This window comes from Phascolarctos cinereus, unplaced genomic scaffold, assembly GCF_003287225.1.
Source record: "Phascolarctos cinereus isolate Bilbo 61053 unplaced genomic scaffold, phaCin_HiC Scaffold_2;HRSCAF=192, whole genome shotgun sequence".
Taxonomy (NCBI): domain Eukaryota; kingdom Metazoa; phylum Chordata; class Mammalia; order Diprotodontia; family Phascolarctidae; genus Phascolarctos; species Phascolarctos cinereus.
The window spans coordinates 44,159,941-44,184,777 of NW_027555625.1; the positions used below are offsets into that span (position 1 = coordinate 44,159,941).

The 24,837-nt window shown below is 44.0% G+C and overlaps 1 protein-coding gene across 1 annotated transcript in view; it reads right to left on the reverse strand.

The window, feature by feature from the left end:
- The window catches only part of FA2H (fatty acid 2-hydroxylase), an 86,489-nt gene extending 62,823 nt beyond the window's left edge, over nt 1-23,666 (reverse strand). The window contains exon 1 of the mRNA XM_020963742.2: nt 23,330-23,666. Coding sequence (XP_020819401.1) covers nt 23,330-23,599 — 270 coding nt within the window. The 5' untranslated portion in view covers nt 23,600-23,666. The remainder of the gene's footprint in view (nt 1-23,329) is intronic.
- Nucleotides 23,667-24,837: the final 1,171 nt, after the last annotated feature.

Below are 24,837 nucleotides of genomic sequence, written 5' to 3' on the forward strand. Positions count from 1 at the left end.
CCACTTTCCAACAAGAAGGTGATGGACTCAGAGATTAAGTTGAGAAATAGATAGTAAAACAATAATTATCAGGACTTTAACATGTAGTATAACCTAGATAAATCTAACAAAAAAGGTAAACAACAAAAAGTTAAGTACCTGAATAGAATTTTAGAAGAGCTAGATATGATAGACTTCTGGTGATTAATGAATGAGGATCACAAGAAAAATATATATTTCTCAGATATGCATGGAATATTGATCAAAAATCTTAACAGAGGTTGTAGAAATATATTTAGAATATTATTCCTTTTGACCAGGTTGGATTATACCAAGAATGAATCACTGGCTCAGTATTCAGAAAACTATAAACTAATAGACATATTAATAGCAAAAATAATATCAATCACATGCTTATATAAATATCTTAAGAAAATTTGATAAAATAAAAAGTTTGTTTCAAAAAATTAAGAATAAATGGCCTTTTCCTTAATATGGTAACCAGTATATCTAAAACCAAGAGCTAGCATCGTTGGTAATAGAAAAACACTAGAGGCCTTTCTAATAAAAAGCAGCAATGTTTTTTTTTTGTCAGTGTTATTATTTAACATAGTTCTAGAAGGGCTATAGCAATTAGACAAGAAAAAGAAATTGAGGGAATCAGCATATGTAAGAAGGAAATAAACCACTGCTATTTAATCAATCAACAGGAATTTATTAAGTGCCTACTACGTTCCAGGCACTATGCTAGGAACTGGAGATTAAAAATACAAAAATAAAATAGTTCCTGCCTTCAAGGAACTCACATACTATTGGAAGACATAACATATGCACAAATGTGTATATCTAAAAGGTAAATATAAGGTAGAAATTATCTAAATAAGTTGGTACTGATAAAAAACATTTCAAGTTGATGAATACAATAGATTAGGTAAACAAGTTGTTCAGTTGTATCTGACTTTGTGTGTGACCATAGCATGCCAATCCTATTCATGGGGTTTTCTTGGCAAAATCCTGGAATGGTTTGCCATTTCCTTCTCCAGTGGATTGAGGTAAGTGACTTGCCCAGGGTCACACAGCCAGTAGGTGTCTGAAGCCACATTTGAACTCAGGTCTTCCTGACTCCAGGACCAGCACCGTATCCACTGAGCCACTAGCTGCTCCCAGATAAACAAGACACAGGAGCAACTGAACGCAACAGCAGAGCATTGATAACACACGGTCACCAACTACTATCATCATTGTTGTTCAGTTGGTCAGTCATGTCCAACCCTTTGTGGCTATGTGGACTATGCCATCCGTGGGGTTTCCTCGGCAAACTACTAGCATATGGGCTCTGTATTCAACAAAAACTTTCATGAAAACTAGAAAGTGGTCTGGCAGAAATTGAGACCAATGTCTGATATGTGGCATATGCGGGGACTTTATGCCTTTGAGCTCTTTGAGGTATAGACCTAGCAATGCGATGTCTGTGTCAAAGGATATGGATATCTTTAGGGGTTGAAGTATTAACTAAACAAGGCAGAGATACTCCTACTAGATACTACGAACGATTTCAATTACATGCATCTTAATTCTATCTTCCAACTTGGCGCAGCCCCAAATTCCCCGGATGACTTTTCCAACACTGTTTCAGCAGCCCTCTCATGCTGGCAACATCTTCCCTTTCGTGGTCTCCTGGTCTAATTGGTAAGTTCCTCCTCAGAACCTCCATTTATGGAAAACACCCATGACAACCTTGCTGGTTGTTAACTGGGCCACCTGATGACTCTCCTGGTGACTTTTCCACCTTATCCTTGGACCTTCCTCTCCCCACCCCTTTCCAGCTAACTTTTATGTGATATCTTCCTCCATTAAAATATAAGCTCCTTGAGGACACTGACCTTTTTTTTGTTTGTTTGTGTATGTTCCCAGGGCTTCGCACAGTACTTGGTATATATAGTAAGTGCTTAATAAATGCTTTATCTAATCTACAATGCATAAAACTTAAATGTTTTTCCCCAAGAAAAATCATTGCAAATAGAATTAGAAAAGATGCATTTGAGTGGGGAAAGGAAGTCTTTATCACAAATATCTCTGATTAAGGTTGCGTATCCTAAATATGTAGGGAGTTGATTCCAATATAAAAGACCAAGAGTCATTTCTGGATATCGAGAAATAACTAGATATTTCAAATAGAGAAAACCAAGCTCTCCACAACCCTTTAAAGAATACTCCATATAATCAATCATAAGAGAAATGCTAATTAAGACAAATTTGAAGTTCTAGCTCACACCCATAAAGTTGGTAAAGATGACAAACAATGAAAACGGAAATGCCTGGAGGGGAATGGGACGAAAAGCACACTAATCCACTGCTGGTGGCACTATGAATTGGTCTACCCATTCTGGAGAGCACTTTGGAATTACATCCCCAAAGTTACCAAAATGTACACATCCTGTGACTCAGTGATACTATTCAGTAGGCACACACCCCAAAGAGGTCAGACAGACACATAAATATAAACATAAGATAAATATAAAATCTGTACCTTTTGTGTTGGAAAGAAATGGAAACCAACTGAGTGCCAATCATTTAGGGAGTCACTGAACAAACTATGGTATATGAACCATAAAAACTGTTGAATGTGAAAGAATTCAGAGAAATTTGGCAAGACTTGTATACATAGTGAAATGAGCAGAATGAGGAGAACAATTTATGTGATGACCACGATGATGTAAAAGAAAACAATTCTGAAAGGGTTCAGAATTCTGATAGAGGAAGCGACCACTATGATTTCAGAAGACTGATGAAGCAGACCTCTCACCTCTTGGAAAGGACTAGAGCAAGGGTTGGCTGGTATTAAAATTGTTCCATCCCTAGGCGGGTTGGTTGAAGGAATTAAGGAGTTTAGGCTGAAGAAGAGATTTATGGGAACATGACAAGTTATGTTCAAGTACCTGAAGGACTGTCACGTGAACATGGGAACGGGAGTAATAGATAAAAAATACAAAGAGGTAAGCTGAGGCATAATGAAGAAAAAACTTTCTAACTAAAGCTACCCCAAAGTGGAATGGGCTATACCAGAAAGCAGGAAGAGAAGCTCTAACTGGACTTCTTCCTGTAAGAGGTCTAGAAAAAAATCAGCTCTTACCATGCCTGCCCCTGGGAAAAGTCCTTCTTCCCTCTGGTGGGTCCAGGGATAGGTGTGAACTTCCTCCACAGGGCGTGAATTCCTCTCTTCCCAAACCCTCCTAGTTCTACTGATAAGGCATTGTGGAGACTGACTCACATTCATATACCTCTGGGTTTGTCTTTAAAAGGGAATTCAATCCTTCCCTGCGACATCAACCCCAGGGTGACTTTTTAATGGGCTCAGGTGTGAGTTCCTTGTGTTTTTGGTTGGGTTAAATAAAACCTGGCCTGGTGAGATGGGTTCCTTTTAGGAAATTACATGAATCAAATCCTGATGGGAGGTAAGCCCTTGGATGGGGGTCACAGAAGTCACCCAAGTGGTGATTATCAGAGCTGATGTCTAAACCCAGGACCTCTGATTCCAAATCCATTGCTCCTTCTACTACTACACCAAGCTGCCCAGGTCCATGATATCAGGATCTACAGACCCTGACTAGCAAACAGATTATCTATATACACCACTACACCCTCCCTGTGGCCAAAACCAACTCTACCCTTCTGCATAAAAACTGGTAAGGAGGAAGAATGAGGAAAACCAAAATACTATGACATGCCAAAGACTGCTCTATGGCACCTTAGTGCCAGCCAGCTGGAGAACTTCAGACTGAGTGACCTCTCTGGGCACTTTCTTGTCCTTGATTCTACACAGGTCTAATTACAGAAGGTGCCTCATACTTTTGGCCTTTATTAATTACTCTTATATTAATTTATCAGACTATTTTCAAGTGTGACAGCTGGTTCAGCTGGTTCAGCAAGGCAAATAAAAGGACACATAGTAGTAAAAAGGCAAGGGCTCTGAAGGGTACCCCAAAATAAACTTAAAACTACAGAACATCAGAGCTGCCAAGGGACCTTACAGGCCATCTCATCCAGCCTCTCTTTCACAAACTGGGAAACTGAGGCCTAGAGAAGGGAAATGACAATCCCAAGGTCACATAGTAAGTACTAGAAGTGGGACCAGAATCCATATTCCTGACTACCTGTCCAGTACTTCCTCCATTTCACCAAGAACTTCCCCTACTTTGTAATTTTACCAAGGAGTTGACCCTCCTTTGAGGTGACTGGAAGATCACCAAAATTATACCAAAACCACCAATTTTTTGAATTGGAAGGGGCCTCAGTGACTACCTAGGCCAATCCGTACTCAATAAGGAATTCCCACTACAACATATTCACCCCAGAAGTGATCATTCCACTGATGCCTGGGATTCACACCCAGGTCAGCTGATTCCAAATTCAGTTCTTTCTGTGACATCACTGGTATCTGAAGACATCCAATGGAGGAGAGCTCACACCTTACCAAGATAACCCTTTCTACTTCTGGACAACTCTAACTGAGGGGATACTTTTTTCCTGACATCCTAAATTTGACTCTCATTTTTGCTCCTTGTTGAGTAGAGCAAATCCAATCCCTTCCCACAAGACAGCTCTTCAAATACTTGAACACACCCATCAGGTTCCCCAAGTTTTCTCTTCTCCACCCTCGACTAGTCAATAAATGCTATAGACTCAAAGACTTTCACTGTCGTGGCAGCCCTCTGCTAGATGTTCTCCAGCTTATCAGTGCCCTCTCTAAACTACGGCATCCAGAATTGAACACAACACTCTAGGTATGGTCTGACCAGGGCAAAGGACAGAGAGACTGTTTTCTCCTTACCTCTGGAAGCCATGTCTCCCCTAACGTAGCCCAAGTTCACATTAGCTTCTTTGGCTGCCATATTATGTTGTAAATTCAAATTGAGTTTTTAGTCACTTAAAACCCCAACTCTTTGTCATGCAGACCACAGTCTAACCACAGCTCCTTGTCTAGTAATAATAGCTGACTTTTTGAACCCAAGTATAAGACTTTACATTTACCCCTACTGAATTTCACTTTATCAAATTCAGCCCAGTGCTCTAATCCAGTAAAATATTTTGGGATCCTGTCATGTAAACAGTTAGCTTTTCTTCCCGGCTTTTTATCATTGTTTAATTTGGTAAGAACATCTGTTGGGGCTGAAGTGGAAAGAACAGTGGGCCTGGAGTCTGAAAGACCTGAGTTCAAAGCTGGCCTTAGACAACTTACTGACTCTGTGACCCCGGGCAAAGTCATGTAAGCTGTTTGCCTCAGTTTCCTCACCTATAAAATGGGGATAATAACAGCACTTCAGGGTTGTTGTGAGGATCAGATGAGATAAAGTGCTTAGAAAAGTATCTGAAACACAGCATGTGCTATATAAATGCTAGCTATTATTATTCTCTAAGTCACTGATAAGCACGTTAACTAGCAGAGATCCCTGGGGTCCTCCTCTGGAGACCTTCAATTATACTAACATTGAAATATTAGTCATTTCTCTTTGAGTCTAGCCATTCCACTAGCTCTGAATCAATCTAATTGTATGACCACACCATCCACATCTCTTCTTCACCAGAACAGTATGGGATGCTTTACCAAACGCTTGGTTAAACTACATATAAACTATAGCTACAACACCCCTGCAGGGTCAAAAAAGGGAGATAAGTCTGGTAGGTCCTGTTTTCGAAGAAGCCATGCTGGCTCTCTGTATTCATGGCTGCCCGTTCTAAATGTTCATTAACCATCTGGTTTAAAGATGCTTTCTCAAATCTTCCCAGGAATTGAAGTCAAGTTCACTGGCCTCTAGTTTGCAGACTATTCTTTTCCCTGTTTTGAAAATCAGGGCATCTTCTCGTCTGCAGTCCTGTGGTGCCTCTTCTATCCTCCATGGTCTTTCAAATATGACTGATGGTGGCTGAGCAATCACATCTGCCAATACTCCAGTTTCTGTTTCAGATTCTGTTTAGAAGTCCTGGGGCAGGGGACTCCAATTCACCTCAAGAAGCTAAGGGATCTCTTACTATCCATTTATCTCCGTTATCAACTCCGTCCCTATTAGCCACTTTTGTTGCCATTTCCAGTGCAAAGGTCATTCTCCTTGGTAGAAAAACAGGAGCAAAACAAAATCTGAGCATCTCTTCCTTCTCTCTGTTTTCAGTTATCCTAGATGACACTTTAAGGAGTACAGCTCTAAAAAAAAAAAAAAACCAACAACCCTCCCCCCAAATCCCTCCAATTTCCTCATCATCTTAGAATCATGGGCACACAGGCCTGTCAGAAGCCTGAAAAGGGGTATGAGTAAGCCAAGAGGGCAACCTCATACACCTCTGACAAGATGCCCCCAAGCAATTGGCTCATTTCAGAGTAGTGTGGAAGGATGGCTGTGTCAGACAAGAGCCAAAGAATGAACCAGACAAATTTAGGAAAATAGACATCTTTCTCAGGATGGAGCAAGACAGGTGAATCACTCCCTGTTCTCCCCATCTCCCAAATTTGAACTATTACTTTAGAAGCCTTGGGAGTGGAAAGAACCTTGGATCTGGAGCCCAAAGACCTGCCTTCAAATAGCAGCACTCACTGCTACTTTGGAGCTTTATGACCTTATACCGGTAATGAGCTCTCCCAGCCTTGGTGTCCTCACAGTTGTACTACCTACCTCACAGCATAGTTGTGAGAGTCCAGTAAGAGGAGATAGGAAGTATTTTGAGAATTAAAAGTGCCATGTAAATGTCAGTTACTTATTTATCATTATAGTTTGCATTGTAAATAATAATAATGACCTTGAAGGTTCCATTGAACTATGGACCTGAAAAGTATGAGCTTCTTCATATGCCCCACTGCCTTCCTAAAGGACAAAGATCACGTCATTTTTCACCTCGTATGGTGCCTTACAAATGTTGGGCATTCAATCATCATCTGTGGAATTTAATTGACGTCATGTCAAGACATTCAAATAAATATTGAGGGACCTAAAGCATTAGATAGAGTAGGATGGTTTCCAGAGACCTTCCCCCCCTCAGCTCACGGGCATAATCCCAGATGGCTCCGTTGCAACCAGTCTCCAGATTCCACCTCTATTCCCCGCTGACCCCTGTAAAGAACAGCTGTCACCCTGCCAGGAGGTTTGACCTACCGGTTAATTAGTAACAAGGTGTGCAGGGACAATGTCACACGCCAGTGAGAATGGGAATCACACACAAACAAACACACATCCCTGTTACACATATTACTCACTATCTTCCCAGGAAGGACTTTGCAGTGTTTTGGAAGACACAAGTGTTTCTCGGCTGAAGATAATCTGCTTCTCCCACCTTCCCAATTGCCAGGCCTCCTCCCCAAATCTTATCAAGATCAAGCCAAAGAAAGGGTCAGGTAGGACTCTGTCTTGTAGCTGGCTCTTCCCATTTGAGCTATGCCATTTGGAGAGGAAAAAACAATTCAACCCTCCAGTCTCCCACCCTGGCTTAATGCCGCAGGTGACCACAGCTGTAAGGACTATCGGTTTTATACACTCCATTCTGAGAGAGATAAGGAAAACAACAATGACGAAGGCCACCAGGGTTTCCCCTCACCTTACTACCAACTACACTTACTACTCGCCTTCTCCCCATCGAAGATAAGATGAGACTTTCAGATCAGAGGATCCTTAAATTAAGAGGAAGAAAAGACCTTCTAATCTCATTCACGATTCCATTCTCCTGCGATATTTACCATGAGGTCTCTCTTCTAATCTGAAGAAGGAAATGGCAAACCACTCACTCCAGCATCTTTGCCAGAAGGAGAATGCACATCTCTGTGTGATGACCCACTGAAAAATACTTTAAATATACTCCCAACTTGATCTAACATTAGCATTACTGGTTCATTTTCTGAAATATACCTAAACTGTATGGTAGAATGAGGGCCAGCTCTGGAGTCAAGAAGACCTGAGTTCATGTGTTGCCTTTTACTGGCACTAGTTGAGTGACCACAGCCCTGCACTCTGTCCACTGTGTAGATAACGATGACAATGCAGCTTAGAGTCTTAGAGAGTTGTCTGGCGCACTGAGAGGTAAGGGATGTACGTTGATCATAAAGAGTTCCTATCTATTTCACATTACAAATGCAGAAAGCATATTTTCAGAGGCCTAGAAAATGAATAGCAGTGGCATGAATCCCTGATGACTGACCAGGTGGTCCAGTATGACCATTTTTTAAAGATAATATTTTATTTTTCCCCAACTACATGTTAAAAAATGATTTTTAACGTTCTTTTTTTTAATTTAAGTTTTGAGTTCCAAATTCTATCCCTTCCTCCCTGAGATGGTAAGCAATCTGATATAGGTTATGAATGTACAATCAGGTAAAACATTTCCATATTAGTCATTCTGTGGAAGAAAACTTGAACAAGAAATGAAGGAAAGAAGGAGGAAAAAGAAAGAAAGGAAGAAATGAAGAAAAAGAGAAAGAAAGTGAAAAATAATATGGTTCGGTCTGTATTCAAATGCCATCAGTTCTTTCTCTGGAGGTGGATAGCATTTTTCATCATGAGTCCTTTGGGACTGTCTTGGATCACTGCGTTGCTGAGAATAGCTAAGTCATTCACAGTTGTTCATCACACAATATTGCTGTTGCTGTGTACAGTACTCTCCTGGTTCTATTTACTTCACTCTCTATCAGTCCAGTATGGCTATTTTAAACCTTCTTTTCTCCTCTGGAGCCTCCTATGCCATCCCTTACCCCTTCCCTCTCTGCAAGGACATCTGCTATTTTACTTGGGAAATAAAAGCTATTCATCATGAGCTTTCTCTTCTCCCTTTTCTGGCACCTAGTCGACATCATCCCCCGATCTCCTCTCCTTTGATTTAGTCTCCGCCAAAGAGGTGGCTCTTCTCAATATCAAGCAAATTAATCAATCAACAAACATTTGTTAAGCATTTACTATGTACTTGGCACTATTAGGCCATTACGTCAAAAACAAATCAGTTTCCAGCTTCAAGAAACCTACATTCTATCAGACAACCCTTCTCTTTGGGACCTTGATCTCATTCTTTCCCATCTTACTCATCTTCCATCTTGCATCAGCAGCCTTCCTACAAGCATGCTCCAGGCTCCCTCAATCCTGAAAAGATCCTGCCTTCCCTTCAAACTATTATCCTATATCTTTCTCCTCCTTCAGAGTCAAATCCCTCAAGAAAGCCCCCATTTCTTCACCTCCTTCTCAGTCTCTAGGAATGTGACTTCAATCCTGTCAATAGTCCTCTCTTGCTCAGTTCAGATACCACCTTGAACATGGGGCCTTTCCTCTTTCCTTGTATTATTAATACCCTCCCTCTCTTAAAAAATATTTCGTATTTTTCTACCTGGACACCTGTTATATCCTCTCAGGAGGATACAAACTCTTTTATGTCAGGGATTTTGTCTCAGTATCTCCAGTGCCTAGCACATTATTGCTCAGTCCTTTTCAGTCATGAAAGACTCTTTGTTTTGGGGTTTTCTTGGCAGAGATACTGAAGTGGTTTGCTATTTCCTTCTCCAGCTCATTTGACATATAAGGAAATTGAGGCAAACAGGGTTAATTAAGTGACTTGCCCAGGGTCACATAGCCAGTAAGTGTCTGAGGCCAGATCTGAACTCAGGGAAGGTGAGTCTTCCTGACTCCAGGCCCAGCACTCTACGCAATGTGCCACCTAGATGCCCTGCCTAGCATATAGTAGATACTTAATAAATATTTACTGAATTGACTTGAAATTCAATGTGCTCGGTCTCCTTTGGTAAAAGTCACAGTCAAGAGGGCATCAAGGAAAGATCTCTTGATGGATGATTTTTCTGACAGCCAAATCTCTCTCAGCCCCTCTCTGCTGTTTGACCCAGTTGACCAGTCATCCCACTTGCTCCCCAGCCAAATCCTCTTTTGGCTTTCCAGACACTCTTGTCCTCCAGGTTCTCCTCCTCCTTGTCTAACTCTTCCTTCTAAGTCTCCTTCACTGGATCATTCATCCAGCATCATCCAGATCCCATCCTAAATCTTGGTGTGATCCAAGGCCCTGTATTGGACCTTCTTCTCTTTTCCGTCTTTCCTCTTTCTCTTAGAGAAATGAGATTGTGAGGTCTTTGAGGTTTTTGATTTTGTCTTTGAATTCCCAGTGCTTAGCACAGTGCCTGGTCCATAGGAAGTACTTAATTACAAATGTTTGTGGACTGGTGATCTTATCACCTCTCTTGGGTTCAATCATCTCTTGGTCGATGGTTCCCAGATGTACATATTCTGATCTAATCTCTCTTATGAACTCCAGATCCAGGTCACCAACTACCTGTTGGATGATCCACTGGCATCTTAAACTCAAGGTGCCCCAAATGGAATTCATTATCTTTCCCTCTCCCCCAAACCATCTTCTCTCTAGTCATCCTCAACTCTTCTCTCCCTCACCTTACAATATTCCACCAGTTGCCATGTTTTGTTGATTCTCTTTCCACATCTCTGCTCATATATGTCCCCTTCACTCATATGGGCACCGCTCTTGCTTAGGGTTCCCCCCTTCCCCAGACTGAGTTCTCAAACTGAGGTCTGGGGACCCAAACAATTTTCATAATAATACTATGATATTTTAATTTTGAAAATAGTAAATATTTAATCAGAACCCACATAATATCTCTTTTGGGGAGTACCCTTAATAATTTTAAGGGTGTAAAGCAGTTTTGAGATCAAACAGTTTCACAACTGCCGCCCTAGATTATTGCAACAGCCTCTTAAATTGCCCTCTCTGCTCTCTGGTCTATCCACGACATAGTTGCCAAAATATATTTTCCTAAAGCACAGGTTGGACTATGTCCCTCTCTTGCTCTAGAATCTTCAGATTTTCTCTTTTGCCTCCAGGACAAAATACAAGTTCTTCTATAGGTCATTTATAACCCTCCATAGTCTGGCTCCAGCCTATCTTTCTAGATTAATTTCATATTACTTCCCTTCCAGCCAAACTGACCTCCTGGCTGTCCATCTCCTATCTCCGCTCTTTCCTCCAGATGATATTCCATGGCTACAATGTATTCCCTCCTTATTTTTTGCCTTTTAGCATCCCTAGCTTCCTTCAAGACTCAGTCTAGATACCACCTCCCACATGAGGCCTTTCCTCTTTCCTTCTGTCGTTCTGCTCTCCCCTTCTGAAATTATCTCATATTTCTCCACCTAGACCCATATTATATCGTCGCAGGAGGACGTAAACTCCTTTATGTCAGGGATTTTGTCTCGGTATACCCAGTGAACAGCACATAGTAGGTACTTAATAAATATTTGCCGGATAGACTTGAAATCGAATGTGTTCAGCCCCCTTTGGTAAAACCTGTAGTTGGGAAGGAGTGGTCAGGGAGGAGACTCACTTATCCTAGCCTCAGGATGTCTTGGGTAGAATACCTAGAGTTTCTACAGCAGTTTCCAGGGAATTAAAATTTCTGCAGGGTCTGGGTAGAGCTTTTTTGGTTCCTTCATTTGGGGTCTCTAGCCACTTCTACTTGGACTGTTGGAACAGTGGAAGATAAGGAAGAAGCCCCCAGAGGGCAATAATTGTGAGCTTGGGAAAGAATCTGCATTTTTGTAGTCTGGGGAAAGGATGAAGAGAGCGAGCCATAGTGAGGGACTCCTTTGTCCAGGCACCTGGTACCACAGGTGCTGTTCCATCTCACCCGCTGGGTTCTCTTAGTTTGACAACGTCTCTTTCATCAAGGCTGCCGTCAAAATGCAGGCTCCTTGGGTTTAGTGATCAGTCTTTGTACTTGAATCCCTGGTGCTTAGCACTGAGCCAGTTAAATAGTAGATAATCAAACTTCCCTATGGCTTTTGCATTAGCCTTCGGGCTAGTTTCCCAGGTTTCCCCCACTGAGCTATCAAAGTCATCTTCCTAAAGCGAAGCTCTAACCAAGTCATCCCCCTACTCACTGAATTCCAGTGGCTCCTTCTTCTCTCCAGGATCAAACCAAAAATCCTCTGGTTGGCATTCGAAGCTCTTCAAAACTTGCCCCCACCCTCTATCCCTGCCACCTTTCCAGATTCTCACACCTCACACTCCACAAGAGACTCTCTGATCCAATAACACCGACCTCCCTGCTGCTCCTTGCACAAATCACTCATCTCCTGACTATGGGAATTTTCAGTGGCTGTCTTCCAAGCCTGGAATGCTTTCCCTCTTCATCTCCATCTTCTGATTTCCTGACCTCTTTCAGAACCCAGATAAAATACTATCTTCTGCAAGAAGCCTTTCCTGGAGGGGCAGCTAGGTGGCGCAGTGGATAGAGCTCCAGCATTGAAGTCAGGAGGACACGCGTTCGAATTCGACCCTAGACACTTGACACTAGCTATGTGACCCTGGGCAAGTCACTTAACCCCAATTGCCTCACCTAAAAAAAAAAAGCCTTTCCTAGACCCCCTTAACCCCTTCCCTTCTACGATAATCTCCTTTTTATCCTGTGTATATCTTGTTTGCAAATGGTTGTTTGTTTTTTCTTCCCCTTCACTCTTCCCCCCCCCATTAGATTGTAAGCTCCTAAGGGCAGGGTTTTTTCCCTCTTGCTTGACATCCTGAGCCTGGCACAGGCACATTAAGTAGGCACTTAATCAATGTCTGTTGACTTGACTTAACAAATATTTAGTGGTTGACTGATTGACTCCACTTACCCCCCCCCCCAAGCCTGTGCTCAGGGCTCTTCATGTACCATCAACAGCCAGAGTTGGGTGGGATTAGAGGGTCATGTGTTTGGCTAAGCACATGTCACACTCAGGGAAGACCCTTTGGGGCACATAGAAATAAGTTCCTTCCCCTGGACTTGGCACGTTCCTTATCTCTACTTTCCACTTTGCTCAGGCAGCCAGAGCTGTTTGGCAGGTTCCCCAGGCATAAGAAGCCACTTTCTGCTGTACAGCAGCAGGATGGGGCACTAGGCTCTGTCTGGTTAACACTGATGTGTTGGGTATTCCTGAGCTGGCAGCAGGGCCCTCCCCTCCATGGGACTCCCTGCTACTTACTCCCCTAAGCCCCCATTTTTCAGTACTTGGGTCCTAAGCTCAGAGGCACTTGAAACATTTTTAGCTCCTTTGGCCAGAACAGCTGAGGTCCCTCTTTTTCCAAAACCCATAGCCTCAGGCAACACAGAGCAGTGGAGAGAACTGGAAACATTGAGGTCCAGTTCCATATCTCACCATATCTAACCACTAGTAGCTATGTGACCATGGGCAAAGTTTTCTCTTCTGAAAAATGGAGATAACAATATTTGGACTCTCCACATAACCAGGTAGTTCTGAGGAAAGTCTTTTGTAAACCTTAAGGCACTCTCTGGACTCGTGGCAAGAGCAGAGGACATAAAGTCAAGAGTCTAGATTTAAATCACAGCACTGCTGTTTACGATCTCCGTGACCTTGGGCAAATCACCTCACCTCTCCAGGTTTCCCTTTCCTCATTTTCGAGAGGGTTGGATTAGATGACCTTGAAGGTCCCTTTCCATTTGAAATCTATGATTGCATTTTTTTTGTCCCACCCTAAACTTTCATTGGTATTTTGTTGTTTAATCATTCAATTATGTCTGAATCTTTGTGACCCTATTTGGTGTTTTCTTGGCAAAGATACTGGAGGGGTTTCCCATTTCCTTCTCCAGTGGATTAAGGCAAACATAGATAAAGTAACTTGCCCAGGGTCACACACCTAGTGAGTGTCTGAGGCTGGATTTGAACTCAGATTCTCCTGACTCCAGGCCCAACACTCTATCACTGAGCCACCTAGCTGCCTCATTGGTATAGGTAACCCTCCACCAACGCAGACTGACACCTATGCTACAACTTAGTCTTAAAGCAGGGATTCTTAACCATTTTTGTATACTGTACACTTTTGGTGATATATAGCCTGTGGACTCCTCAAAATCATGTTTTTAAATGCATGATACCAAAGGTGAGTAAAAATAAAGATACAGTAGTTTTTCCCCATCCAAGTTCACAGAACCCCTGAAATGTATCCACAGGTTAAGGGCCTCTGTCTTAGAAAGTTTCCTGGAGGCACTGCGATTTTAAGAGACTTACCTAGTGTGTGTCAGCTTTGGGAGTTGAACCCAAAAACTCCTAACTCTGGATCTACTAGACTGCTTTGCCATTGAACCCAATGGGCCATGGGACTTTTCCATCTGATTTGCTGTCAAAACCTTCCCTATTATCTGCAGTCTGCCCGCTTCGAATGGGAGCTCTTGAGAGCAGCAGCTGTCTTACTTTGCTCTTTGTAAGATCAGTAGCTAGCACAACGCTTTGCACATCTGAAGTATTTACTAAATGCCTCATTCATTTATTCACTAGGCCTGGCTACTTCTCATCTCTGTCTGTCTGTTTGTCTGTCTCTGCATCTCTGTCTCTGTCATACACACACACACACACACACACACACACACACACACACACACTCCTAACCCCCTCATTTTACACATGGCACTGATGCCCAGAAAGAATCAATTCACTGTAAGGCCACACAGCTTGTCAATGAATGACAGTTGGCATTTAAATGCAAGCCCTCTGACTCTGAATCCAAGGCTCTGTTTTGTTTCTTGTTTCTGTATCCCCAGCACAGTGCCTGGCACATAGGCCTAAAAATAATAACAGCTGACATTTGTATAGTGCTCTGAGGTTTGCAAAGCACTTTTTCTGTGGTTTCTCATTTGCTCCTCACAGCAACTCTGTGAGGTACGTGGAGCTAATATCCTGGTTTTTCAGATGAGGAAACACGTAGGGAGGACATAAATGACTGTTTTAGGGTCACTGGGTCACATTCTTAGTAGTATTTCAGGAAAGATTAGAACTCAGGTCTTGCTATGAACCCAGTGCTCTATCTACCGCCATGCAGGAGATCCTTAGTAAATCCTTATTAAACAGATGAATGCTGTTTCCATTACAACATATAGTTTCAATCAGAAAAATTCTTAGAAGGCTTAACCACTAAATTTCAGATCCGTCCCCACTGCAGGCAACATGAGAGATTTCACGTTAGATGGTAAGGTTTCACAGCAGTGAGAGTTAACCCTTGGAATGGATCACGGAGGGAGGTGGTGAAACAGTCCTCTTGCTTTGTGCTAAGTCCTGTGGACGGACATGCTCTGGATTGAAGCATTGTGCAGGGTAAAGAACATTGGGCTTGAAGGTAGAGGAGCTGAGTGTGGGTCTCATCAGCCACTAGGCATCTCTGTGGCTTTAGGCATGTCAGAATCCTCAGACACCTAGATCTGAGATAAGAACTCTATTTCAGGAAGGGCTTTTCTCAGCTCCACACCTCCTATGACAACCAGTCTTGCTTTCTTCATGGGTAGGTAACACAAAAAAGGCCCATGACTGAGCTAGTCCTTCATAAAGTCCCCGGTCGGGGGTCTCCTGGACAGTTCAGAAAAGGTGGGGCCCTGTCCCCTAAACTGGTATATTGAGGAAAGGAAGGCACACAGAAAAGTGGGACCAACAATGACTGTGAGTCATCCTTTTGAAATGCCATCTTTTACATCAGTTTCCTTTTCTGTAAAAAAAAAATGAGGATAGAATTGATGACAGCTAAGGTTGCTTCTAGCTCTGACGCCAATTCTGTGATTCTGTAACTTTTTTTTTTGCAAGAAAGGCAGAATGACCAACGGATAGAGAGCTGGCCTCAAAGTCAGGAAGATCTATGTTCAAGTTTCATCTCATACACATACTGGTACAGTAGCCCTGGGCAAGTCACTTAACCTCCCAGTGTCTTAGGTAACTCTCTAAGGTTAAAGGTTGCAGGACAGATGCTGATGGGTAGAGTAAGTCTCCTCACCTGAAACTACCCACACAGATGAGAAAAATATCACAAGTCCAGTGTTAAAAAACAAAACAAAACAGAAAGGAAATGATTATCTCTGAGGAAGGTATTTAGAGCATAGATCTCTCCAGAGAGCAGCCCAAGAGACAGAAGTTCTCATCTGGGAAGCCATTCAAAGGCTAAATTAAAAGACACTAATAGTTCCTTCAGGACATACCTTCTGCAAGGCTGACCCTGAGGGATAGCCGAACTCCAGGACCACCAAAAGGTCTGGGAGGTTGAGAGAGGGGAAGAGGAACAGAGACCTATGGTTCAGTCTTTGAATGCATCAGGGATGCCAGGGTCAGGTTTATAAATCCAAGTGAGGTCACTTAAACTTGAAAACACTCTTGAGCATGAAAGGCTGGAGACCAGATCATCAGGACTGCCACTGGAAGGAGAAGGTTGAGGCTGGAGTGCCATGATCTCTGTGAGAAGACTGATAAGGTGATGGCTTGGGGTGTGGCAAGACTGGCCACCCTACAAAGTGTCCAACTGGAATCCTAAAACTAAGAGGAATTTGTGAAAGTACAATCAAAAGACCACCACATATGTAGTCGAGGTAGGATAATAATCTATTCCTTCTGGTTTGTGGAGTCCTACGAGCCCAATGGACCAAAGATTTAGAGCTAGAAGATACCTAGCTGATCACTGAATCCAACCTTTTCATTTCATTTTGTTTTATTTTTGCTTTTGGTGAGGCAATCGGAGTTAAGTGACCTGCCCAGGGTCACACAGCTAGTAAGCATCAATTGTCTGAGTCTGGATTTGAACTCAGATCCTCCCGACTTCAAGGCCAGAGCTCTACCTACTGCACCACCTAGCCGCCCCTAACCTCTTCATTTTAAAAATCGAGGAAACAGAGACCTAGAGATTTAGAGACTTGTTCAAAGTCATTTAGGCAGTAAGTCAGAGAGCTAGGATTTGTACACAGTTGGCCTCTTTATCACAGCTGCCTTCAGAAGCTGACCTAACACAGAGCACAACCTGAGTTGTTCCTCACATCTTACCCTCATGCCCTAGCTTAAGCCCATCTCTTTTGATCTTCAGTGAAAGGTGGCTAGGCACCATGTTGGACATAACTATCCTCCATTAACCCCTTTCTTCTCCCTAGACTGAGAATGCCAGTTCCTTCAAGCTTTCTTCAAAAATGTAGTAGCAGCCCAGTTCTCATCCAGGACCTTGAGGGCAGATATATCTCAAAAGTGCCATAGAAATTCTTGGTCATCAAATCTGGCCTCAGACCAAACACTTGACACTTACTAGCTGTGTGACTCTGGGCAAGTCACTTAGCCCTAATTGTGAAGAAGAAGAAGAAGAAGAAGAAGAAAGAAGAAGAAGAAGAAGAAGAAGAAGAAGAAGAAGAAGAAGAAGAAGAAGAAGAAGAAGAAGAAGAAGAAGAAGAAGAAGAAGAAGAAGAAGAAGAAGAAGGAAATCTTCGGTCAGCAATTTCACTGCCAATGGAACAGACACAGTTTCAGTCCTTCTTCAACTAGTCGATAAAACAGAACTCGTCCAGCTACCCCACAACTTACTGGCTCAAACTTGTCTGACTTGTTCCTTGTGTATGGGGGGGGGAGGGGGGGAAGTGGGAGTGGGAGAAAGTGGGGGAATGGGAAGAGGGGGGGTCCCAGGAAGTTATAAATGATACTCCCACCTCTACCCTAAGACCTCCAAATTCCAAGATAAGAAAGTGGGCTTAATTTGGGGCACCTTGTGGGAAAGGCATCTTTGAGATATTGGATCCCACTCATCAACTGGACTTCAGCCTAAAATAACAAGACTTTATTAAAGCCCCTCCCCCCCCCGGACAACTTTCACCGTCACCTTGAGCAATCTTTACTTCCCATTGCCCTGACTAGAGGGACTATGGAGCTGCCAGCCTATTGGTTTAAATAGCAGGTCCCAGCATTGCTGCCCCAGAAATAAGGGATAGGAATAGAGAGGGTTGCTCTTCTCATAACACCTAAACAAAAACACGTTTTCTGTCCCCTGCATTGCTAAGCTTGCTCAGTTAACTGCTGAAAAGGGACAGCATATGTCTTAGGAGAATTCTGATGGAGGAGAGGAAGAGAAAGAGGGAGTGAGAGAGGGAGAGGGATAGTGAAAAGGGAGAGGAAGGAAGAGAGAGAGAGAGAGAGAGAGAGAGAGAGAGAGAGAGAGAGAGAGAGAGAGAGAGAGAGAGAGAGAGAGAGGAGAGAGGGAAGGAAGAGAGAGAAGGGGGTGAGAGGAGAGGCAGAGGGAGAGGGAGATCCTCTCTAACACTCTAGAATCCAGTCCTACTGGCCTATCTGCTATTGTGCACACCCAGCGCTCCATCTGCCTTCTCAGGGACCTTCAAATTTAATGTTCTCCATCCCTCTTCACATGATCCTCTTGGAAGTCCTTCGTGACTTCATTTAGGGGCCATTTTCTACAGGAAGCTTTTCTTGGTTTCTACTCTCTCTCCCCACCCCCAGCTGCCTTTTACCCTCCCTCCTCGAATTCCCTGTTATTTATTTCATATATTCTGTACTATATATTTCATGGATATTTTAATATACATATTCATATATACTCGGCTATATGCCCATGTCTATTAGAATGTAAGCTCCACGAGGGCAGGGGTTGTTTCACTTGTACCTTTGCATTCTCCAGGCTCAGCACAAGGTGGGTGCTCCATGATGCTTGTTGATTGAGTGATCACAGTCTTCAAAAAGCAAACTTTCTGACTATAGAGTTAGAGATAGGTAGTCTTGCTATCTACCTCATGGGGTTTATCATGAGGTTTAAGTGAGATAATGCTTGTAAAACCAAATAAAAATGCTAGCTATCATTAGTTTTATGATATACTATCCAGAATTTCTTTTCTGACCTTTCCATTTAAAACTACCCCAATGCACTTGATGATTTTTAAAGCACAGGACAAATAAATACACCTTCCTGTGGACTGGGGACAGAAGAGGCCCTGAGTTGGGCATACCTCCCTAGGTCAAGGGCAGACTTGAAGGTGATAAGAAACTGAGTAAAGATGACAGGTTACATGGAAAGACTTTTAATAAGTAATGAAAATCAAAGTCAGTCAATTAAGAAGAATAGTGAACACAGATGACATACACAACACACATAAAGAAACAAGGTCAACAAAGTTTTATAAGTACCCAGATGAGTGTGTGGAAAGGCACACAGAGCAAATAAATTGTCCTATTTTAACAAAACAATATTTAATAGATACATATATGTATGTATCATATATTAATACATATATACACAAATGTATCATATATATTAATACACATATATGAAACATATATATCTGTACATACATATATATATATTCACCAAAAATGGAAATAATTCAAACTACATTTTTTTCATTTAGGATTAAAGACAATATTCTGCTTATTTCTTATGAGGTTTACTAAGTTCATGCATTTAAGAATTACTTAAATTGACCCAATGATCCCTTTGCTGGTTCTATATCCTAAAGATATAATTAAAAGGAAAATTGGAGTTATAGAGGTATAGAGGCAGCTAGATGGCTCCATGGATAGACAGTGTTAGGCCTGGAGTCAGGAAGATCTGAGTTCAAATGTGGCCTCAGACACTTACTAACTGTGTGACCCTGGGCAAGTCATTTAACCTCTGTTTTCCTTAATCCACAAGAGAAGGAAATGGCAAACCACCCCAGTATCTTTCCCAAGAAAACCCCATGGACAGCATTGATGTGCTGTAGTCCTTGAGGTCAACGAAGAGTTACACACTACATGGCAGCTTCATTTGTAATAATGAAAAACTGGAAAAAACAAATAAAGAAAGTCAAGTCAAAATAACCATAGACACAGGAAGTACATAAAGGAAAAGAATTATAAACTGCCACAAGATTCTCGTTAGAGAAAATGGGCCATCTTGGTACTAATTTGCTAAAATGAAAGCACCACGCCTTTCCTTTCCTTTTATAACTAAAATGACAGGCAGCATGTTTCACATTTCAGTTCCAGTCATGCATACTTTTTAATGCTGAAGTTTGGGGGGATGGTACTTTTGGAGGGAAGTGGTTTGTTATGTGTTTTGAAGTATTTGGGATTATATGAATGCTGCGGTTAAACAAAATTTTTAAAAAAGATTAGAAACAACTAATATGTCCAAGGTTTGGGAAACGGTTGAACAAGTTAAGGTATACTATATTAACAACAGGATTCCAAATGTCTTTGTGCAGTTTTAAGCCGTTAAAACTTAAACTCTGGTGTCCTAGAAGTCTTTATGCAAACTGCCAAACTGCATAGATTTTTGGGACACCAAAGTTTAAGTTTTAATAGTTTAAAACTACATGAAGACTTTTGGAACAACCTATGTAAACGATAAATAGGAAGCTACAAGGAAAAACCTATATGAAGATATGCAAAGAGAGGTCAGCAGAACAAGAAAAGTGCACATACTCTGGCCATAACCACCTTTAAAAAAATGGAAAGGCATCTTTTAGAGCACAGATGAAGAAGAGGATACTGAAAATACTTTTTCTTATTTTTAAAGACATATATATATACATACATATACACTATATATATATATATACATATATATATATATAATTATTGCACATTTGAGTTTCCTTTGAAGATTTACTCCATTTTTGGTTAGATTATTTCTTTATTATTATTTGTTATATTTGCTTAGGTCTAAGAGAGTGGTCTAGGTTAAGTTTATAAAACAGGAATTTTTTTTAACTCTCTTAAACTAAACTTAATAAGTTTATAACAAAAATCTTAAAAAACAAAACATTTAAGGCAACAGGTAACTGGAATGTGGAACAATGAGTGTCTATCAGCAGTCACATCTCTTCCAGGGGGCAGTACCTGAGTTGATTTCAGGCCAAGTTTATGCTGGGGAGGGAGGCAGGGTTCAAGTTCTCACTCAAACTCTCACCTCTACCCTGGAACCAGCCTTCAGAGGACAAGAATAACAGTTGTTCAACCTGACTAAGGTAAGTCACTCATCCAAGGTAGGGGATGTAGACTTTGTTCATATTTGTGAGCGGGGGAAAACTAGGGAGAAGAGATGAGCAGTGAGAGAAGATGGGTTTATGTTAGGACTGTCAGCAGACTGGGGTACTGATGGAATGCTCAGGACCAAGGACACCACTGTCACTGGAACTTGAGAACTGAGGGAGGGACTGTGAGGCATGATAGACCACCTGAAGGTCATGACACTCATGGCCCCCTGTTTCTTCATCCCCCCCCCAGAAAAAAGGAAATCCTTCTACTTAGCCCTCTCTTTCGAACTAGAGGCTCAGAAGAATTCCACATACATTTGCTTATTCAGCAGACATTTTTGAGTACATACTGTGGCAACCCATTGTACTTAATAGTTCTGGGAGAGAGAATGAGAAGTTTCTGCTTTGAAGGAACTTGAGCCACAGAGCTTTGGAGGTTAGATCCTAACCTTTCCTACTTAATTCATGACTGTGAATACAGATTGCATCTTCAGCCTGGCCCAATTATCAAACAATTCCTGAGGATACATTACTCACCCGAAACCACCTGAGAATTAGGCAAGAAAGCCTAATGGAGATTTAACCTCTGGCCCCATAAGAAGATTGTGGCCAGAGCCACAAGGTATCATCACTTAACTCCCAAAGATTTCAAAGTATTTGTTGGGGGCAGCTACAATAATCTGATAATGGAGAGACTTGGTGGGATAATACGAGCAGCTCATGTTTATAAAACTCTTTTACAGTTTGTAACAAAAAATACCCCAAAACCCTCCCATGTTGTCTCACTTTTGCTAGACCAGCAGAAATATACCCTGTGTCTAATGTCCATGGAGTCACGGGGATCACAGGATTTAAAGGAGGTGAGACAAAGCCCAAGGTAGCAACAGGGATTGTCTACCAGGAAATCCATGGCAGGCAAAGGACAGAAATCTTTGCTGACAGCAAGTTGAGGGGAGCCCAAAGTGACAGGGAGAGAAGGAACAAGACTTGTCACTGATGGCTAAATCACTTACTTTTGGTGGGGTGTGGTAGGCACACGAGGAAAGGAAAGGCTATTCGGAGGTGGGAGGTGGGATAGAGAAGAGTTGAGGTGTGAAATCTTAGGACCAGAAATGGGGTTTGGTAACTCGGAGCCATACAGAAAGAAATGCAGAGAAAAGGCACAGGAAGGAAAAATGACCCAGAGAAGAAATGGAACAGGGAAGAGTCAGATGGAGAGAAATCATTGCGGGACAGAGTGAGGAAGGGATGGTTTTCTAGAGAGGGGAAGAAAAGGATTGAAGGACTAGGGATAAAGATGAGTGAAAGGCTCTTGGAGAAAGCATTTGCATTGTTAATTTAGGAACAATAGAGAATTTTGTTTTGAGGTTAACAGAAGCACAGAGGAAGGTGGAACAGTTGGGGGTAGGGGGAATCACAAGTGAACCTGCTGGGGTACACATGAACTAGCTGTACCCCAGCAGAAGTAGATGGTCAGGAATGGGGAGTCCAGACTCAAATAGGAGTGTGGGGGGAGACATGGACAGATGGGGGAAGACAGGTGAGAAGGGAAAAGGACAGATAAGGGGATAGGTGAGCTGGGAACATGACAGGTGAGGGTGGCAGATGGACAAGAGAGTTTCAGGGGAAGGGGAAATTGATGAGTGGGAGACAGGTAAGCAGGAGGCAGGTGAGCTGGGAGCATGGCAGGTGAGACAGGAAGAGGGGCTTAGAAGAGGGGAAAATGGGGACAGGAAAGGGAAGACAGGTGAGTGAGAGACAGACTCATGCCTGAGTTTGCTGGAATTACAGAGGGGAGGACAGGTGAAAAGGAGAGGTAGATGAAATGTGGAGAGAGTTATGCAGGAAGGAGATAAGAGAGTGGGATATAGGTTAGTTCCCTGGAATCATGGGGATGGGGGGGGTGAACAAGTGGTCAATGAGTGGGGAGGCAGCTGAATAGGAGGGAGATAGCTCAGTGAAGATGAGTAAGTGGGGGACAGGTAAGCAGAGGGGATGACAGGCAGGGATGACAGAAAGCATGAGCTTGGAGGATCTGAGATAGTGATGGTGTGGAGGGGACAGGCAGATAGAAGTGGTCAGTGAGTGGGGAGACAGCAGAGTTGGAGGGAGATGGACAGGTGAACAGGGTACAGTTGAGGTGACAGATGGGTGGGCATGGCAGACAGTAGAGGTGGAAGTAGCACACTACACACACGAGCTCCCCGGGCTAAAATCGCAGAGGTGGACAGGACAGGCAGGCAGAAATGGTCAGTGAGTGGAAAGATAGTGCGTCAGAGCAGGACAAGGTGAATGGGGGCACAGGTAAGTACAGAGGTGACAGACAGGTGGGGACGCCCGCAGGTGGGCACGGTGTGGCAGAGCACGGGTGACAGGGACAGAGGGGGCTCCTGGGACCGCGGGGGCTCCTGGGACCGCGGGGGCTCCTGGGACCGCATCACCGAGGCGGAGGGGTCCGCGAGTGCGGGGACAGGCAGCAGCGTCGGGGGAGCCGGGGGCCCGGGGCAGGCGCGCAGGGCAGCGGGCGGGGGGCCGGCGGGCTGCGCGCGTGCACCGTACCTGCGTGGGGCCGCGCAGCTCGCCCACGTAGTACTGCTCCAGCCAGCGGCGCGCGTTGTCCGAGTGCCGGTGCGGCGGCCCGTCCAGGTCGGCGCTCACGTCGCGGCCGGCGCGCGCCCGCAGCAGCTGCTCGCCCCCCGGGTGGCGACGCACGAAGCCCGTGAGGTCGTAGAGGCGGGCGCCGCGCCGCACCCAGCAGGCGCCGTCCGCGCAGCGCCTCTGCACTTCGGCGGCCGAGAAGAGCGGCGGCGGCGGCGGAGCGGAGGCCATGGCCGCAGAGGAAGCGCAGCAGCCCGGGCCCGTGTGCTCTCCAGCCCCGCTGCCGCTCGGCTTACAACCCCTGGCGGGGCCGGCCCGCTCCAGCCAGCCGCCGCCTCGGCACACCTGCTCATTTGCATGCCGCCTGCTCCCGCGCTCCCATTGGCCGCCGCGCCCGGCCCGAGGAACCGGAGCCGGGGTACCGCCTTCGGATTGGTGGAAGGCCGGGGGAAGGGACGGGGCCCTCTCGGGCGGGACCGGCCGGGGCTGGCTGGGCGGCCCGGCCTCTGAGAGGGAGAGAAGTCGCCTAGGTGAGGGTGGAGTAGTCCCAGGGACTGGAAGCGGGGAGTCCGCCAAGTCTGGGTGGCTTGTGGCCCCCGGGCACGGGCGCGTCCTCCGAGAGCCGCCCTGGAGAGCAGGGCGCCTTCCCGAGGAGAACGAGTCCTCATCCGTGCTTGGGAGGCGCCCACTGTGTGCCGGACGCTGAGCTGAGCGCGGGGACGCAAAGAGAGGCAGGAGATGGTCTGTCCTCCAGGAGCTCACAGACTTAGAGGGGAAGGGAAGGAAATAGGCATTCATGAAGTGCCCACTGTGTGCCAGGCACTGAGCTGAGTGATGGGGACAATCCTGCCCTCCAGGAGCTCAAACAAGCATTAGTGAAGTGCCTACTGTGTGCCTGGCTCTGAGTTAAGTGCTGGGGGAACAAAGAGAGTTAGGAGACAGACAATCCTGCTCTCCAGGAGTTCAGTCTGTTAGGGGAGAGGCAAGGAAATAGGCATTCATGAAGTGCCTACTGTGTACTTGGCTCTGAGCTAAGTGCTGGGCACACAAAGAGAGGGAAGAGATGGTCCTGTTCTTCAGGAGCTCACAGTCTTATAGGCAAGGGGGAAGGAATTAGCGTTTAGGAAGTGTCTGCTACGTGCTAGACACTGTGTAAGCACTGGGGTTGCAATAAGCAAAACCAATTCTGCCGTCAAGGAGCTTCCATTTAAAAAAAAGCCAATCACTTATTTGCTTTCCTTCCCTGTGCCCCTCCTCCCAACAATTCTTTTAAGCACATAACATGGATGCATAGTCCAGCCAAACAAATACCCACGTTGGCCGTGTCCAAAAATGTATGTCAAGGGTCTTCTATTCTAGTGGAAAATAAGTTAATAAACTAGGTACATGAAAGGTATAGGCTGAGTAGATGGAAGGTCATCTCAGAGGGCAAGGCATTAACAGTTGGGGTTGGAAGGTGGGGAAAGGCC